Source organism: Etheostoma cragini, chromosome 9, assembly GCF_013103735.1.
Source record: "Etheostoma cragini isolate CJK2018 chromosome 9, CSU_Ecrag_1.0, whole genome shotgun sequence".
NCBI lineage: Eukaryota > Metazoa > Chordata > Actinopteri > Perciformes > Percidae > Etheostoma > Etheostoma cragini.
The window spans coordinates 2,681,110-2,701,816 of NC_048415.1; the positions used below are offsets into that span (position 1 = coordinate 2,681,110).

A 20,707-nucleotide genomic window follows, 5' to 3' on the forward strand; every position below is an offset into this window, starting at 1 on the left:
CAATGAAACAAAGAGTGAAAAATTTAAAGGGGTCTGAATACTTTCCGTACCCACTGTATATATATATATACACACACACACACACACACATAACACATTTCTATCTAATTTCTTTACAAACAGCTTCATAGTTTAATGAATAATATTTACATTTGTACTAATCATTATTTTAGCATATGCACAGATCGAAACACATTCTTGATATTTGTGCGTGCGTGCGTGCGTGTGTTCATGCGTACGTGCACACTAGATTTGACTTTGTTACTTCTGTTTGCGTAAAGAGTAACATGCATTAAAATTGATGTCAACTGCAGTGGTTTATGGGTATTCTGTGTTGAGATTGTGCAATTATTTTTTAAAACATCTATATATTTCAAATGTAAATGGTTCTGTAAAATAACTAAAACTATAGAAGTGTTAAAAAAAAAAAAAAAAAAGACCATATCAAATTATTCCAAGGGACACACATGAGGGTGTCCCCGATATAGTCTCTATCTCGTAAAGGGCTCTTGGCCGAAAAACCCTTGAGAACCAGATAAGGAAAACAAGTAAAACACAAAAAATTGTTTTGTCAGCGGCACCGGTTTAACAGTGTTGATCTCTTCCCAGTCTAACGTTCTAATCTTTTCATCCTCTTGTTTCCTTCAATTTGCTCTACTTTTTACGCATTTGACTGAAAAAGTTGAAAAGTAGGCACTAACTTAAGAGCTGGAAACCTGAACCAGCATCCTGAAAAAGCTGTGATGTGCCAGACTGACCTGCACAGGGTCTCGTCTGGACCCGGCTTCTATCATTCATCAAAACATGGTAGAGTCAAAACTATTGTTTTCACTGTCAATTCATCTGCTGAACGTTTTCTTAAAAAATGTTGTCATTTCAGAAGCTGAAAACAAAGACGTTTGGGATTTTTGTGTGAAAAATAAATAATAAAAATTAATCAATTATTGAAATTGTCACAGATTTATTTTCTGTCAATCGGCAATTTAATCAACAACAAATCATTTAAACTCTAAACATGGTGTCAGGTAGAGCAAGGATAGCTTTTTCTTACTTTTAAAATGATCAACTATAATAACTACATAAGTTCCCGAGGTGACATTTTTAAATATCGTTCAGTCCGACCAACAGTCCAGATCCTAACTTCTGCAGTTTACGGTCACATAAAGAGCCAATCCTCAGCAATAAGGATCTGAAACAGACCTGCAAGATTAATCGGTATAAAATCACAATCTCAATTCATTCCGTTTAGCAATTTCATTTTTATATAACTTTGATTTTTTTTTTTTTATGACTTTGATTCTCATTTCATTTTACAAGCCGACTGCATCACGAACGCTACTACTTTCTTTTTGGTTGGTCGTGGTTCACGTGTGCAACAAACATTACACTTTGTGAGAAAGGAACCGAGGTAGAGACGACCAGCAAATGAACACATTTTTTACAGTCATTTTTCAAACCGAATTACTTCTGTTAAAGAGATTTAGATTTAAACTTGATGATAATGATATGAAACAGAAAAGCACGTAAGAAGCTGAATATTTAGCACTTTAACTCCATCAATGACTTAATATATTATCAACACTGTTGTGATTGACTAATCCATTCATCTTCAAAGCACTTAGATTCAAATACCTGGATTACTTAGTTCATTTTTCTAGTAACTATATCAGTAATGATAATGTATGTTGTCTTTTTGAGGTTTTATAAAAGATAAAATCTTTAAAATATATTTCAAAATGGATAACTTTTATTGAAGGTCAATCCTCATATATTCTGAAAACGTACTCAGAGTTATATATATATATATATATATATATATAAAAATAACATATATATAACTATATATATATATAACATATATATACACACATACATCTATCTATCTATCTATCTATCTATCTATATATATATATATATATATATAAAACTGAGTAGTTTTCAGTCCCCAGGCCTGACTGGGGCTGCTGTTTAATACCTAGGGGACTTGTCCACAGTGGCTCACTGCTGCCATCTATGAATCACAGGAGAAACTACATCTGCACTGTTTATGTTGGCTTCTGTATGTCACACAAACTAGACAGTCTATCTGGAATATTTGGGGTTTGATTTAAGATACAGACTCAGATGCAATCATATTTAGCTTTGTGATACTATTTATTGACTCAGTGTATTTACTTAACAAACCTCAAAAAGCTCCCCCACCCCCCCCCCCAAACACACCAACACACACGCACACATACACTCCAACCTCTCCCCAGGCTTTCCCGGACTGCATGTTTCCATGTGTTACAACTTTGCTGGAAAACAGAAAAAGAACTGACTCATGAGTGGAGCAACGACTCTGACCCACAAAGATCAGCCACAAAACATTCCCTGACTCTGAACGAGGAAAGTGTAGACTTGTTTCTCTTGGCACAAAAGGGGCTATTCTTAAGCTAAAGTTCACTTTCGATCCAGGGCAGGCAGGCTGCCTCATGTGAAGGCCTAACCTTTCAAAACAGGGACGGGCCTGCTCAGGGAGCTATTCTGACCGCCGACAACCAGGGCACCAACACAACACTGCCCCGTTTCTGCTCATTCAATAGGCGGGACGCATGACACAAATGTGGGCTCAGAGATTATACACCCATCTCCATTTTGACCAAAACCACCAGGATTCTGATCCTGAATGGCAATTTTAAAACAATGGAAAACATGGCACCTTAAATAAATAAATAAAACCAGAAATCACATACTTCAGCGGGGAATTTGCTAATTTCGTTCCAGGCCAGTCTTTATGAGATACACACAACCGCAGCAAGCGTGCCATTGAGGGCTGATTGGACGGGAATAATATAAACACCAATCAGAGAGTGAGTAGACCCGGCCAATGGGCTGTTCCAGACGCGAGACCACTCATCATTCACTGAGGAGTTCAACGCTGTCCTGTGAAAACCAGGTTTCTCCCAAACGCTTTATGAGCTAAGGAAACATCTTGATTGTATCAATGAATTTTTTGAGATTATCTGAGAGGATTTTAGCCCAATGAAGCAGGAGAATGAAAGTGCTGAAGATTTTTAAACATGGTCTATGAAAACCATTCCTCTCAAATATTTCAGAGATAGCACAAGCAGTTTGCACAAGCATTTTAAGTTTTGGGACAATGTTTCTACAACTAAAATATATATATATTTTTTTTTATTAGGAAGCTGGACAATTGGTATTTACAAAATGATTATCTCTGTCTGTAAAAAAACAAAGATCTTAGAGATAGCCTAGAGATAGATATTGTAATTAGTCTACCAGGCCAATTAGGGAGAGCTAGCTTTTTTCATTATCTCATGGCCTTTATCAGTTTAGGAGGAATTTTCTGATGTAAACCAATTCCTCCAAATTGTCTGCTTTCATGAACTAACTAAAACATCATGCTGTTCTAAGCTTTGCGACAATTCGTTCTTGACATAATAAGGTTAAGGGTTTTTAAAAGTTGTTTAGCTTGAAAAGGGCATTCTTGTTAATATTTTTGACACTAAAGTGTAAATTGTATGTGAATGTAAATGGTCTGTTTTTATTCAGTGCTTTTACATATTACAGAAACCAATCGCCATTCCCACACTGTGCCCCCCCATATCAGATAAACACTCATACATTTACACATTTACACTCTGATGGCCCAGCATCGGGGGCAACTCAGGGTTCAGTGTCTTGCCCAAGGACCCTTTGCCTTAGAACTGCAGGGCCAGGGATTGAACTGCCAACCTTCCGATTGGCAGGCGACCGCACAGCCGCGCTTTTCCAAAAATATGTGTGATTTGATCATAAATTACAAAACTATCTTGTTTTAAAAAGAAAGACTATGATACATAGAGAGTCTGTACAAGCAACACAAATCATTGCAGACTCTCAGCATCCCGTCTTGTCTGAATAAGAACTTCTGCCATCAGGAAAAGACTTTGCCAAAGTACAAATCAAACTGCTCCAAGCCATCATTTATTCTAGCCTCCATCAAGCTGCTGAACAATAAATACACAGGCACTTTAGAACTGTGATTCTTACAGGTTCTTCTTCTCTTTTTTTCTTCTAAATTCCAAATGTCTCTTATGTTTTCATAAAGTTTTTGTGATGATATTTTTGTAAAGCACCGGATTGTAGCACTGCTCCCAGTAAAAAGTTTACTCTAGCTTTGAGACAATGCAGTTTTGAGGTAATCTGAGTAATCAAAGTTCCGTTTCTTTGGAGCAGAATTGGCAAATGTGTGTAAAAAATGTATCCTCAACAGTTAGAGGGCTAATAAGGCAGGACAGTGTGCGTCTAAACACACTACTACATCGCCCACCCACAAATCACACACTACTGGATGACACACAGGGAGTCAAAACAATCACTAACAAGTTACAAGAATTGCATAACATGCCCACAAACTGTAGTAAGTAGTGGTATTAGTGCCTGAGTATGAGAGCAGACTGCTGGCAGACTGCACAATAGCCATTTCAGGTCTATAAACACATCAACACACGGAGCAAACAGTGCAGAGCTTTGTGGGGAAACAGGCGTGTTAAATCCTGTGTGTCTCTGGCGTGGGAGCTTCTGCAAACCCGGATGGGGGAGAGACCAAAGGGTAGCAGAGAGAGAAAGAGCTGTAAGAAGATAAAAGGATGATGACAAGTCCTTCTGAGGAGGAATTTGGATATGGATAATGAAGGATATAGATGAAGGAAGCCTGTATCCTGGATGCAATCTGCACTTTTGTCTTCAGAAGCCATCAAACACAATGGCGTAGAAATTAGTGCCGCTTCATTATATATACCATCTCCCCTCCCAAAGCTCCTCCCCCTCCCCCCCTCTCCTCCCCATCATGAGCGAGGTGTGTTAATAATTCAGCCCGTCTCCCTGTGTGTCTGCTGTGACAGCTGCAGGTGGGAGTTCTCGGAGAGACGGACGTTGAGGGGGTTTGTTCACGGTTTTTCCTGTGAAGCGCTTCAGCGGGAGAACACAATAGGGTTGTGTTGAACGCAAAACAGATTACTGTGAGCAGCATGTAAGCACTTCCCCCATTTCAGGTTCATTGTTCATGCATATTTTACGCATCCAGTTTACAAAATATTCCAATTCTTACCATTGTCAGATAGATGCATAATTCCTTCATTATTGCAACAGTTGGTTTCTTTTTCCTTTTTTTAGGAGATTGTTCTATTGGTTTAACCTGTTAAACACTCAAAACAAAGACATTAAATTCTTTCATATATTTCGCAAGCCAAGCACAAGCTAATAATAAACTATAGAAAACCAAGCACATTCTCCAATTTGGAGACCCTGACACAAAATGAGTTGCCCAGTGTAGTTTCTTCTGGTCTTTGAAGCCCACAAACAAACAACATGCACCGCCACATGAGTCCCAACTTAACCTCATTACGGTCACTTCTGAAAGTTTCTGACCAAATTACAACAAAACACAACAAGTTGTGAATGAAGCCATGGCTGGAGTTGGTTTGTACACATTGTAAAGCCAACTGAGGCCCACAGACTTTTCAATAAAGTAACTTTGCTGCTTCCCACATGCTATTTAGCATTGCTTTACATAACTTTAAGTATTAGATAAGAAATGGCTCAGCTTTATAAAATGGTCAACAGGTCATCAGACTCATCGCTGAAGAGACACAGCCTGGGGACCATCGCTGCCTGAGAGGAGAAGTTCTACAAGGACATAGTTCTTCCCAATGTAGATAAAGGTTAAATTGTATGTGGATGCGGGGCTTCATTTTTTAGCCATGCTAGCAGCTTAGCTCTAGGGATGACAAGGACAGTTGGCATCGGCCGAACCAAAACTTTGGTTCAGAAAGATTGGATGGATGGCGTAACTTTCCCTGTAGCATTCAACTATCTCAAACCACCTCCTTCTCTCCAAGACTAAGCTCAGAACCCTGGGTGATCGGGCTTTCTGTTCCGAAGCTTCTCGGATCTGGAATGCCCTCCCCAACCATCTAAGGGCACCTTAAACTATTGAGACTTTGAAAAAAGGAATAAAAACATTTCGTTTTACAAGTTTTAATTAACCCTGCAAGTCGTTGCACAATCTATTTGTATTTTATTTGATGTTTTTACAATGCTTTTACTGCATGAGCTTAGCTGTAGCACTTTAAGATATGTTTCAAATGTAAAAGTGCATTCAAAATAAAATATATTAATATTATTAATGCCACCTTATGGTTGAAAGTTTCATTTTTTTTAACTTAAAAGGTTCAACAAAATTCAGATGGATTGGTACAAATATTTGTTGTGCCCAGAAGATGAAGCCAAGTAACTTTGGTGATCCTCTGATAACAGCCAATCTGAACCTTAATTGGTTAAGGACCAAATACTAGCCAAACTTAGGACGGTCTGTTCATCCTCAGCTTCACTTTTTGTTAAGTAAATGTTGGCATGCTGAAGTAAAATGGTGAACATTATCTGCTAAATATGTAACTAGGTTAAAATGCTGACATTAGCATTTACCTAAAAAAAAACAAAAATTATCCACCACAAGTACAGCCGGTGGTGTGGCTGTAGACTGTTCCTCTTTTCCTTTGCAAACAGTGGAGCAGTTCACCGTTTGTACAATTAATCTTGAGGGCTTTTAAGTGCACAGTCAGTCACTTTTTGGATGACGCTAATTGGTTACAATCTATCCCCACAGCTTATACTAGTTGAGTTAGTTCTGAGCACTATAATAAATAATCCACCAATAATTTGTGACTGAAATACCGTTTTAAGTTTTCTTTTGGCTATCCTTCGTGTGACTTATCATAACATATTTGGAACATCGCTTTAGGAAAAGAAGCCTGAGCACAAAGACCAAACTGGTCAACTCTTCTGCTATTACAGTCACACAAAAAAGACATAATATCCCTTCTGTTTTCTCTGTGTGGTGGTCTTTTGATACTAGATGGCTGCCTTTCTGGCCCTCCAGTGTCCGTCCGCTATTCCCTGTCCACCTCCGCCCCAGCAGCATTAGAAAATAACCTTCACTCTGTTCTCAGTGATGACTCTACAGCGGAAATCAGCACCCACACAGACATCCCATCTTAAACCAATACTACAACTCAAATAATTCAGAAGGGATTCCCTGTAAGACAGCGGCAGTGGGGAAAGGGCTGATGGGAAGGAAGGAAGAGATGCTGAGTAGCCGGTGTGGGTGATCTTTTCTTCTGTGGTGAGACAGACTGGAAATTGCTCCACACCACTGCTTCCAGTAATCCAGCCAGCTCAGCTGTTCAGAGTGGGCAGCATGTGGTGAGAAAATACCCGAGCCGGGTTTATTGGTGTGGAAACAAATAAACAGAGGAGAACCTCACACAGGTACAGGGATTTATCACTCAGAGTGAGAATGAGAGTGAGAATGAGAGTGTGTGTGTGTGTGTGTGTGTGTGTGTGTGTGTGTGTGTGTGTGTGTGTGTGTGTGTGTGTGTGTGTGTGTGTGTGTGTGTGTGTGTGTGTGTGTGTGTGTGTGTGTGTGTGTGTAGAAATTAGAAAGTTATTGTGACCCTAAAATCTTAAAGTGTTTAAATTGTTTATACTACCAGCATATCAAATTCATTTTTAGCCTTTTTTAGCTCATCCTTATTACATATACTTTTTAGATCAATAATTTGGTTTAAAAACAATATTAGAACAAAGCAAACGCCTCAGGGACGCCATCAACTGTCTTCTTCTGTCTTCTGTAGTTTACGGTGAAATAAAACAGCACAGCGCAGTAAATTCTCACATTTAGGAAGCTGGCACCAGATCATTTCTCATGTTCGCTTGAAAAGCCCACTGTGATGAAAGAGTTGAAGTTAGAGACTAGTTGGTGAAGAAAGTAGAACATGTAGCAGCTAAACAACCAAACATGTTTCTCAAGTTGGTGGAGACCAAAACCAGAGCTCAAAGGAGAGAGAGTAGTGAACACCAACATGACTTCAACTGAAACCAACTGAACCAACAACCTGAAACCAGATGTTTCGTGTTGGGTCATTATAATTGAGAAAAGGGATTCATAGATCAGATAAGCTATAAAACAGTACATTTTCTGTTGATTTACTAATTATTTAGTTCATTTGTCAATTTAGCAAACTGCATACTACACCCCAAATAAGTAAGGGATGAGCCGGCTCTTCCGGTTTTACTCAAGGTATTAAAGGCTGACGTCAAACTAAACTGAACTAAATGATGACATGGTACCAATTTCCTATTGAAAAGCAGTGTCATGTTCACATTACAAATAGCTTTATTATATACAGTATGATCTGACTAAGCCTTTGGCTCTGAATCCCACCCAAACCAGAGGATCAGTGCTGCCTGGAGACTGTGTGTCAGATCCCGATGTGGAGGCGCAGGAGGAGGGGTTGGCCGGCGCCGAGGGATCTCCTGGGATCACCGCGGAGCTCCGAGACAAAAGGGACATTGTGGCACAAACTGACCCATCCAAGAAAACATAACTTCCTGTCCCATCAGCTCCAGCGTCCTCCGCACATGAGCTGCTCACTTCCCAGAACTGAGAGTCCCTTTTTTAACATCATCTGCTGTTACCCAATCACAGCAGCAGTCAGTACTGACCATATGCACACACTGGCACTCAAACACAGGGAGCTATATTTGTGGAGGAACTGGCATCCACTACTGTAGGTTTCAAACGGACTTGACAAATAACGAGTTTAATAGACAAGAAGGTCTTCACATTTTCTAGATTCAACAGTCAAAACTCAAGTCCGGCAAAAGAAGAAAAAAGGTGTAAGAGACTTTAAGCCCATTAATTACAAGTCTTGCATTACTGTAGCCAAAGCATAAAGGTTTTTGGAACGGTTTGTTTTCTTTGCAGCCACTGGCTACAACTCATGTTAGTTATGCTATGAACCTAAACTGGAAACATGTGAAAGCTGCTGGACATACTAGCTAACCTGCCTTAAAGTTGAAGTTTAAGGGAACTTTACACATCAAAGTGTGAAAAAAAGAAAAGAAATTGGAGGTGTGTAGTTAAAAAGATGTGTGCTCAGAATATGTCTGTAGTCAGCTCGTAATTCTTGTTGTAGGATAGCTACACAACACACCTGAATCTCCGACCAAAGTAAACACTTTAAAAGTTTCTTTAAATATTTCTCAGTTGTTTTGTTCAAATTCAGATGAACCACTCTTCACTTCGGCATCAATTAAATGCACCGCGCAGCACCTCTTTAGAAAGCTGGCTCGCCTGCTAATTCATTTACTTCCTTATAAGCAATATAACAATTCAAATGCTGTTTTTCAAAACGGAGTCAGACACAGTGCTCACTCAACATAAAACGCAAAAGTACATTACTTCCAGCGAATGTCACGGAGAACAAGAGGGACAAAACAGCATGGCCGATCCGCTTTAACCGTATATTTTCTGGTCCAGCTCTGCTAAAAGCACAAAATCAGTACGCACGATAGCGTGTCGTTCCCTACCAAGTTCATTTGTCAGCGGTAGGCTTCCGCCAATGCTATCTTTACTTTACCTATTCAAGTGACTTTAGAAGTTGATAAGGGACACTCAACTGTCCTGCTGTTGTAATGGTAGTGAACTAACCACAGGCATTTGCCTCATCCACAGACTCACTGCGGTGCGCCTCTGAAGATTAAATATAGGGGAAACACTGGAATGATATTTGGCGTATAATAGATACAAAATTGTTATGTCCTGACACGGGTTCCCATTGTAGGGGAAAGATTGATCAACATGGAAAATACTCAAACAGTCCCTGCTCAAAAATCTATTTTTATTATTTCACTGGAAATCTGTTTATTGCGACGATTACAAGTGCCTCATGGCCCACAACAGAAACATTTTTTACTTTGGATGTAACACAACCTTATTCATAACTCCTGTTCACTGTTATCAGCGCTTTTCCATTGCGAGGCTCTTTAAAACAAACCCACGTGCAGTGAGTCCAATGTTTAGCGGAAAAGTGGCACCAACATAGAGAGTTGCATAGAGTAAAGATCCATGAGTGTGTGATGTGTTTGTGGGATCACGCTTACCTTGACATGACTCTGAGCGCCTAGGTTGTAGATCTCTGTCGGCTTCACCTGGTTAATGATCTTCACCAGGCACGTGCTGTCTGTCAGATCGCCATAATGAAGCATCATTTCTGGCAAAGAGGGGGGAAAACACACAATGGTACTCTCAAAATAATTCAACCTCGTTCAAGCTCTCATTCATACATACTACCTACAACTTTAATACAAATATAAACTGCCTGTGTTTATACTGAAATAGTCTTTATATAGAATCTGGAGGATGAAATGCAACACTGGTGGTGTAGACTGGATACTTACTGCCTTCAGTGTGCGTCTGTGGGTTCTTGTAAAGATGCTCAATGCGACCCGTGTTGAAGGAACTGGAACGACGCAAAATACCATGAACCTGCGATAGGAGGAGACAGGCTTTATTATGTCATATTTTCATAATAAAATAATTCAAATTAAATTACACAAAAAAAAGAAGAAAATTGAAGAAATTAGGATATTTCTAAGCACCCTAAAAAGGATTGCCAGATCAGAGGAGGAGACAGTGGAAGAGGTGGTAGCAGAGACAGTGGAGAAGACACCAAGGGAGAGAGTAGGAGTGACAGTGGAAGAGAGCATGTAGGAGATATTAGAAGACAGCACACAGGAGACAATGGAAGACAGCACACAGGAGACAGTGGACGAGAGCACACAGGAGACAGTGGACGAGAGCACACAGGAGACAGTGGACGAGAGCACACAGGAGACAGTGGAAGAGAGCACACAGGAGACAGTGGAAGAGAGCATACAGGAGACAGTGGAAGAGACCAGACAGGAGACAGTGGAAGAGACCAGACAGGAGACAGTGGAAGAGAGCATACAGGAGACAGTGGAAGAGAGCATACAGGAGACAGTGGAAGAGACCAGACAGGAGACAGTGGAAGAGACCAGACAGGAGACAGTGGAGGAGAGCATACAGGAGACAGTGGAAGAGAGCACATAGGAGAGACAGTGGAAGAGTCAGTGGACAGGACAGGGAAGAGGAAAACTTTAAGTGGAGCATCCAAATATTGAGATGGCTCCTCAATTCAACAGGTGTTATTTTGGGGCTCATCATGGCGTTTGTTATAAATGTCACAATGTCATGAACACTCTATTTCTTTCTCTGAATGTAGATGTACTATTTATCTATTGATTGTCATGTTTATAGTATTCGATGTATATGTATCTTTTTCCCAGTTTATTGATTTTCACAACAGTATTTTGCTTTAAGTTTGACCAGATGTCCAATGTGATAAAGTGGCCTACTTTGATTTATCGTGTCAGATTATTTTGTATTGAAACAGCTGATATTAACAGTATTGGGCCCCGTGTTTTTATGCTGCCTGTGATCTGTGATCTGTACTCCATGTTCTGAGGGGGGACTTGCGAGGAAGCTCTGCTCAGGGAAGATAACAGAACCTGATTCCAGGGGAGTCCATTAGTGGGAGGACGCTGTGCCCTGACCTCACTTCCTTTATTCACTATGGACTTCCTGCCTGTGGTCCCCAAGCCCACCCCCTCCACATGCAGCATCCCCAACTTGGACCACTTCCTCTCCGCTGTCTCTGAGGCGGGCAGCAGATGGCGAAGCAGACCATGCAGGCTGGGATGAAGAAGGGTGTGTGTGTGTGTGTGTGTGTGTGTGTGTGTGTGTGTGTGTGTGTGTGTGTGTGTGTGTGTGTGTGTGTGTGTGTGTGTGTGTGTGTGTGTTTTGCTACAGGGGAAATGAAGTCACGCAGCTACTGTCAGGAAAACAACTTGCACTGGTGCCATACATATGCTTATACAAGCGTGTTGTACTGTATGGATAGTCACTTTACATGGGTGTGAAAGCAACGGTGAAGCATTTATGTAGCAGCAACAGCTTGTTAACCTCTGTATCCATCAACAGGCTGTTGACTTTTTGTGCTCCTAAAAACACATCGCGCAGCAGGTGAAAGTAAGTGACCTCACTTGTATCACAGTATATATTTACACTATTTCCCTGTTAATGGTCTGACCCAGGAGTAAAAAGGTGAGGGGTTAAAAGGCTTGGAGCAGCACAAAGGGTCTTATCAGGGTGGGGTGTGAGTCAGTCTATGTTTAAAAAAAAAAAAAAAGTCACATTACGTCACGATCCCTCAGCAGCTCCCACACAGTGCTGTGGCTGGATAAAGCTTATCAAGGGAATGTCGCTGTGTGTGTCTGTTGGCATTCGCAAGTGTCTGCATTCATTTCTGTGTCTGTGTGCGTGCGTGCGTGCGTGCGTGCGTGCGTGCGTGCGTGTGTGCGTGTGTGTGCGTGTGTGCATGTGTTTGTGTGCGTGCATGTGTGCGTGGGTCTGAGCTTTCACAGGACAAATACTTGGTACTGTGAAGCCCAAGGTCCGGATTTTCTCTCTCACCTCATAGCCTTTAGCGAGCAGGAACTCAGCCAGGTAGGAACCATCCTGAAAAGAAAGATAACAACACCGCTTAAAACCTGTCAAATGGCACACATGCAGTGTGTTCAGACACAATGATCAGAGTGACTTTTACCAGCTGACTCACAGCCGCCCAACCAAAATATGATAAAACATTCACCGGCTATGTTAGGGGGAAACTGAATTCAACAACTCAAAAAGTGTAGATGAAAGGGCAGAGACTTTGTTGTAGTCTTTTCTACAGGCCAGGAGACAAACAGAAGTCATAATTTTGTGTAGTGTAAAAGATTTACAGAGCACAGCAGACAGGACTGTGGATGAAATGGGCATGTAATAACTGCTATCTAAAGTTCTATCTATAGTTCAATCTAAAGGTTGAACTATGTAACAGTGAGAGAACACTAAATAAATAGAAGTTAAAAAACCTTTACGTGCAAATCACTGCTTATGTAATTCATGGATGATGTTTTTTAGTCTATTAATATAACTGCCTGTTAATGAGTTATATGTAAGAAGTGTGTGTGTGTGTGTGTGTGTGTGTGTGTGTGTGTGTGTGTGTGTGTGCCCTGTCAACAAGGTCCTGTCCCCCCCCTCAACCATGTTACTTCTCGTCTTTTTTCCCGGCTCAGACTTTCCGACCGCACATTCTGAAACACTCTGGAACATTCCGAACTAGTCATGGCATTCATCCCTCAATCCCTCTCACATATGTGCACACACTCTCATACTGCCAGACCCATGCGTCCTCTCCAGGTCTGTGGGGTTACCATCAAGGTGGATGGCAGGGAGCAGTGGAGGAAAAAGGGGGGGTGAACACACCAAAGAACCTGCACTCAGCACCGGGCAGGATTGTCGTGTTTTGGCCAGTATTAGGGTGTGTTTCTGGAGAGCCTGTACAGGTGGACCACGTGTGACATACAGCAATTGGCCTTGCAAAATGGATGACTACATGCTGGTAACAAAGAGCTCAGGTAGTTGTTTAGCCCTCATGTGGTCCTCGGGTCAAATTGACCCATTTCCTATATCAATGTTCTACCCAGCATTCTACCCGATTGTAATTACCCAAAATAAAATGATGGATCCCAAACAACGCTCTTTGGCAAGTACAAATCTTAATTTTGGGGTGTCTTATTTAATTTTATAGCCTTTGAAAAAGTGTTTTTGAAATAGTATTGAGTAAAAGTTGATATATTCCAGTCTGTGATTATGCATCAACATAAATTCCTTTAATTTTAGTCTAAATAATTCCTAATTTGTATATATAGATATATATATATATATCTATCTATATATAAAAATAAAATGTTTATCAGAAATCAACCATACAATATCATCGCAATATTAACATTGAGGTATATGGTCAAGAATATCGTGATATTTGAATGTCTCTAAATCGCTCAGCCATTGGCATGTGTCATGTATAGTGCTGTGACCAACTGATCTTAACTCAAAACGTAATTATTAGCTTTTTCCAGAGCTTTCAGTCTCATCTCTCAGCCGTCAGTAGCAGACCGTGTTTGCTAGGTTTTATTGCAGACCATGACAAATTGTAACGTGTAATTTGCTCAAAAGGCCTCTTTCAAACCAAACATGACTGTCATAGAAAGAAGCTTACATAACTAATCCTTTAATAAAGTGTCTCAGTAAGCCGTGACACTGATTTTGAAACTAAAGTAGCTAAATGGAATCCAGCAATAATTAATTGATTTTTTTACACCTGTGCTTCTCCTATTGTGACACATCAAAATGTCTGTGAAAAAAAAAAAAGTCAGAGTCAATCTTCATGACAACCTATATACTTTGCAAAGGTTGAAAATGTACAGCATCATAAAATCAATTGTAAACAGGTGTTTTCTTTATTACATTGCTCTATCTACCTCATGGCTGCTGCCCTGAAGAAGGTGTAAGCCAAACACGTGGCTGTTTTTTTAGCTTCTTTTTACCCTCCTGAATAAAAGGTTTTTAAAATGTACACACTTCTCGCCTCTGTCATTGTTTTAGCTCTAAAACAGAAATAAAAAGGTTTCAAATTCTTTAACTGCTAGTACAATGCTCTAATGACTCCATAATAGCAAACAATTTACTTGCTTTATGAAAATTGATGCATGCCTTAGACTCAAAATGTTTTTTAAAGTTACATTTTCAGCTCTGCAGGTTGAGCACTCAGGTTGTGTGGCCGTTGGCATTGATGGTCAACCTGTTTCTGCCTAACCAGGAGTTGTGTGTGTGGGGGGGAGTTGGCAGCCCTTCACCCGTCCCCACTGCGTTCAAAGCTCTGGCCGGTGTCATGTTTTCCTGCCCCTGTGCCAGGGTCAAAGCATTCCACGCCAGACCAATATGGAAAACAAGCCTGAAGAGCTGCAGCTCTGTTTCAAAACAAGAGGCTCCTTTGAGGCCATATTAGCCCGTAAACCCTGGCCTCACCTTGCTGTTTCCTGTTTTGGGGGAGCTGGGCACTTGGTTGGAGAGGGGGGGTGAAAACACACACACACTAATTGCAAACTTGCCAGGTCAATGTCACTCATTTTGGCCTTTGACAGTATGATCTCTCCGCTACACTGAATATGGGCCAAACAACTGGTTCAGCAACAGGAGGGGGAAAGTTAATTGAAGTACATAAACTTGGAACGTTTTTCCTCTTTTTAATCACTAATGCTCAAAGTCGGTCCTTTTAACGCTTTTTACAGTGTTCATTCACCGTCCTCCTGGCCCAGCCCGCGTCTTTCTTACCGATTTTACTTACTTTTTATCATCCATCATCAAACCGGAGAAGTTATTAATTATTGAAGACTTTAACCTGCATATTGCTGATTCTGTAACACAGCTGTTGATCTCCTTTCTATCACAGACCTAATTTTACTCAGCATGTTACTGGACCCCCACACATTAAGGGCCATACCTTGGACCTCGTCTTCTCTCTTGGTCTAGATATAGTAAATGCACATATGGAAGATGTTCTTGTGAGTGCTCATAGCTGTGTGTTCTACAACATTACCTTTCCTCTATATCCTCCGCCCCCGAGAAGTGGGGCACAATGTGCGCTGTTTGACACATGTTCTCTAATGGGATGCAGTGATGCAGAAGTGTTTATCCAGTCTTTCAATAGTCAGTGTTTAACAATTTTAGATGAAGTAGCACCGGTTAAATCAAGCATTGTCTCCCATAAAAATCCTTGTCCTTGGATTGATTAAGCAATCCAGAGTTTTAGGAGAAATTGCAGAAAAATTGAATATCTTTGAAAATCTTCTAAACTTGAGGTTCATAGGCTTCACCTTAAAGAACTAAGGGTTACTTTAAACGAGATGCTGAGAAAGGCGAGAACCTGCTTCTTTTCTCAGTTTATATCCTCAAATAAGCACAATCCCAGAATCTTATTTGACACCATTAATGCATTAGTCTCCTTCTGGCCCTCAAGCTACTCTGTCATCTAAATCCGACTTTAATCAATTTCTCCACTTCTTTGTTAACAAGATCAGAGACGTTGGGGCAAACATCTCACCATCACTATCAGAATTCAGCTGGTAACTTGTCTCCTGCTCGTTCTTGGTCCACTTTCACACCTTTGACATTACTTGATATCACCTTTCTGCTACATACTTTGAAACCTTCATCTTGTCCTATGGATGTTGTCCCTACTGTGTTATTTGTCCAAGCTTTTGACTCCATTGCCCCCTGTATTGTTGAGGTGTTGTTCCTAGTTTGTTTTAAACATGCTGTTAAGTCTGTACTTAAAAAGCCGGGTTTGGATCCACTACAACATAAGAACTACAGGCTAATATCTAAACTTCCATTCTCTGGATCAGTTTTAAAATGGTGTTCATCCTACCTTTCTGGAAGAAGTTTCAGTGTTTATAGGAAATACATCATGTCTGAAACTCAAGAGTTGATATGTGGTGTACCTCAGGGTTTCTGTCTTGGGACTTATTCTGTTCTTCTTGTACATATTTCCTTTAGGACATATAATTTCAATTTAGTGATGTGTTACCATTTGTATGCAGATGATATCCAACTTCACTGCTTGTTAAAGGATACCGAGTTCTCTAAACTGTCTTTTTTAATCAAAATCACTGTTTTGATACTAGTGTGACTAGTATCAAAACAGTGGTAATTTGACAACTTTTTGTTTCTAGACTCAGATTAAAAAAGTAATTATTGCCCCTGAAAGTCAAATCCAAGGCAGCACATTGGTGTCTTAGGCCCGTCTGTCCAGCCAAGCCTCTGGAGCTTAGGGGTTGTTTTTGATTCTATGCTATGTCCTTGGAGCCCCACTGTAAACAATTAGTTAGGAACGGTTTCTTCCATTTAAAGAATATTTCCAAATTAAGAACACTTAACTAAGGGGGAGATAGAGATGATCATTCATGCTTTTATTTCTTCACGCTTGGATTACTGCAACAGCCTTTTAACCTGTTTGGATAAGAAGGAGCTTCACCATCTCCAGGCTGTTCAGAACTCTGCTGCTAGGCTTTTAATTCACATTAACAAAAGAGCACACATCCCGCCTGTTTTAGCAGCACTTCACTGGTTAGCAGTCCAGTATAGAATTCAATTTCCAAAACCTGGTCCTTACTTTAGAGCCTTGCACGGTCAAGTACCTCCATACATCCGCCATCCTTCATACTGCTACCCACAGTCTGAGGTCATTAGGTCAGAGGCTTTTAGTGGTCCCCCACACTCATTTTAAAACTAGAGGGATCGATCATTCCCAGCAGTGGCTCCTAGGCTGTGGAATGACTCGCCTACCTCTCTACGTTGTGTTAATTCTGTCGAAACTTATAAGAAGCGAACAAAGACTCTGCTGTTCAAGCTGGCTTTGAGTTAGTCGAGGGTTTTTATGTTTTTTTGCTGAGTATTTTATTTTGTATTTAAATGTTCTTGTATTTTAATTTGTTGTATTGTATCAGATTTTATTGTGAAGCACTTTGTGATTTTTAGCTATGAAAGGTGCTATACAAATAAACTTTCCTTACTTACAAGACAATGACTGTCTCATGTTTGAATACTGGCATTATGAAAGAGGTAACTGGATCCCTCCTGTTAACGTTGAGGATTATCTGCAGTAGTAAGGATTGCCTGCAGGGGGGGAAGGAGGGTAAGTGTGAAACTTTGACTACTACTGAGCATATTGGGGGGAACAGAGTATTTCTTAAATTGAATTAATGATTTTTATGTTTAAGGAATCTAACTTTTTAAATGTCATAATTCCATGTAATTGTTTTGCAATAATTTGCTGTTTGAGTGCATGTTTTTGGGAACACAAAAACACAATACAAATTAAAAAGACACATGCTATTCCTGCCAGTAATTAAAGGCATATTAAAAACAAAATCAGCAGATATTTGAATGCAAAGGTTTGTGTGTTTTAATGGTTTTAATATATTTTAAGTGCTTTTCAAGTTTGTGTCCTAAGTTTCTGTATTTTCCCACTATTGTAAAAATTAGGCCTTTAAAACCCCATTTTTAAATACAATCTCTACGGACAACATAAGATAAAACTAGAGAAAACAAAAAAAAAGGGTAAAAGAGGGGTAGCTTAAATAGAATAACGACATAAGGTAAACAGAGAAAAAGTTTAGCAGAGGGTGAAAGGAAGGCGGAGTGGGGGTGCGGGGACTAAGGCTAATGTTGATGTTGGACTAAATCTGTCCATGTGTCTAAAAAATGTTAACAATGTTTGCTCATCAAAAACTGCCCCTGTGAAGGCTTCATTAGCTCCAATCAACATTCCCATCATCATCATCATTATCACATCATCATCGTGTGGTTTCATTTAAAGGATGGCTACGCATCAATATCAGAAGGTTGTACTTCTGTGTGCGCAAACAGTACTCTAACACCTCTTTTCAAGAAATATAAACATAAATTCCCCCCCCCAAATATTCATTTTCCACCCAAGAAAAGCTGTACAAGAACATTACCAAGATAAAAAAAAAAGTTAGGATTTTAATCTGATTAAAATAAAATTAGAAATGAATTATTCCCAAATGTTGTCACTTGATCGTTTTTGATATTACATGCAGCAAACACATTGCGGTTAATATCAAAAGTACCCAAAACGTTGAGGTTTTGTACCCGGACCTAGCTGTGCCCAAAACATTGAACAGGTTGGAAGTTTTAAGCAACAAAAATAATCAATGAATTGTTGAAGCTTAGATCATTTTAAGATGTGCAGACATAAAAGGAAACTGAAAATACAAGAAATGGAAAATAAATGGCCTACCATAACATTAAAAACCATGGGGAAAAGCCCTTAATAATATAATGGACATCAAAGACGGATAAGTGACAGCTGACATCGAATTCAGATTTCAATGAATTGAATGGTTTTTAATAGTATTGCAACTTTTTTTGGGGACAAAGTTCCTCCTTTGGTGTCATGAGGATGGACAACCATTTTACAGTGTCCCTTAATCTGCCAATCATTTCTAGATTAAGCATTCGGTCTTCAAAACGTCTAATTATAGTCAAACATGTTCATCATAATTTTCCCAGAGCCAAAGTTGATTCAAAAGTCTTTAATTGTCCAACCAAGATATTCAGGTCACTATCATAGGAGAGTAAAAGAGGTAAGCACTTGATTTTTTGGCATTTGAAATGCAGTGTAGTAAACAGTCTTAACCTATAAGACTACCAACACAGCTACTGTCATACCTTCATTCAGACAAAAAGAGGAGAAGAAGAGAGCATTTGATGTCTTTGCACTATGAGTTTAGTACCCCCTGTTGGAGGAACAGTGAATCATTGGGGGCCTTCACCAATTATATCACTAAGGCCGCTCTGTGATCTTTAATATCTAATTAGGGTTAGGTCACCAGCCTAACATTAAAGCATAAATGAAAGAGTGTAGTTTGTGTGCCTGGAGGCCGTATGCATGTATTAATGCAAACATGGAGGTCATTGTACATGCGTTTCTCATTGTGTCTAAACTACAAATGAATCGCTTTAATGTTCATTCATTAGACCGCAAAGAGAAGCTACCATGCACGCCACTCATCTGCAATTAGGCCTGATATGGTTTAATGATGCTGCAATCACAACACGCACAAGCACGTGCACACACATACACACTGCAGTAAGCAGAAACACCTGGTGTGCAGCCTGAATCTCTCCTCTTGACTTCAGGACCGACTCAGGCGTGTAGCTGGGATAAATAAATAAAGAGAGCTTCCTGGTATAACTATATGACTTCCTGTAACCTTAACTCACTAAATGTACAGTATGCATTATAAAACTGGATTTCAAATCCACTTCCATGTTTAGTACTAACTGCAGCAGACTCTTCCTGTGTAAATGCATGACGAGCTTCAGCCTTGGAGGAGCCATCAGCAGCCATTATGAGCGACAGACGAGTTGTCTGCTTAGATCATGAGCTTTATGATTATTATTGCTGGCACTGGCTCAGATTCTATCCTGTGCTTCTAACAAAAGGAGTGAGTGGAAGGAGGCTATGGAGATTGTAACAAACACCGACAGAAGGGTGAAGAAAAGAGACTTGCAGGATGAGCATCAAACAGCTCAAAGGGTCGTATCGCAGTGCAGTGTTGTTTTCTCAACCAGAGACGCCGAAGAAAGACGTGAGCCTCAAAGCCAAAATAAAGTTTTACTGTTGAACCGAGAGGCTGGACCTGTCCTCTTCATAACCCCGGATCGTAAAACAGCACTATCAGCCAAAACCCCTGCCCGGCTCCGCAGCTCTGCCTTGGCACTCAGGTGGTCTCCCATAACTCACACCCTCTCACCCCAATATTTCACACTGGGACAGCAGTCAAAAAATATTCAGACTGAGCAACGTGCTGCGCTGAAATTTATGAACAGTAGTTAGCCAGCCGATTTATGGCATCGCTGTGACCCTGACAGCCCGGCGGCTAGTGACTTCTGAGATGGTCTATCCAGATGCTTGCCTGCTTGCCTCCTGCTGGAGCTCTCGGTATTCTACAGCATCGCCAAGACTGGCGGTAGAACAATGAATTAACACTGTTTTATTTTGTTTTCTTCTAAAGACGGCGAGGGGAGTAGGGGCTCTGGAAAGGGCTGCTTGACAAAAAGAATGTGAGATGTTGAAAATGCCTTTCCAAGAACTCTGATAGTGGGGGGGGACGGTCAACTGACAACTTTCACCTCATACATGAAATATTCCCATAATACTCTGCTTATTCCCTGCTGCTTACATGATTTTATTATTTAACTTTCCAAATAGCTTGTTATATTTGGAAATTAACTCCCAGATGCTATTCTTCGCGCACATTACTACTAAAAGGATACATGTCCACACACACACCCACCCACACACCCCCACACCCACACACA

The 20,707-nt window shown here is 40.3% G+C and overlaps 1 protein-coding gene across 1 annotated transcript in view; it reads right to left on the reverse strand.

Moving 5' to 3' along the window:
- The window catches only part of gmds (GDP-mannose 4,6-dehydratase), a 163,998-nt gene that overhangs the window by 137,993 nt on the left and 5,298 nt on the right, over positions 1–20,707 (reverse strand). Inside the window, exons 2-4 of the mRNA XM_034881445.1 lie at positions 12,383–12,427; positions 10,288–10,375; positions 9,991–10,100 (exon numbers count right to left, since the gene is read on the reverse strand). Coding sequence (XP_034737336.1) covers positions 9,991–10,100; positions 10,288–10,375; positions 12,383–12,427 — 243 coding nt within the window. The remainder of the gene's footprint in view (positions 1–9,990; positions 10,101–10,287; positions 10,376–12,382; positions 12,428–20,707) is intronic.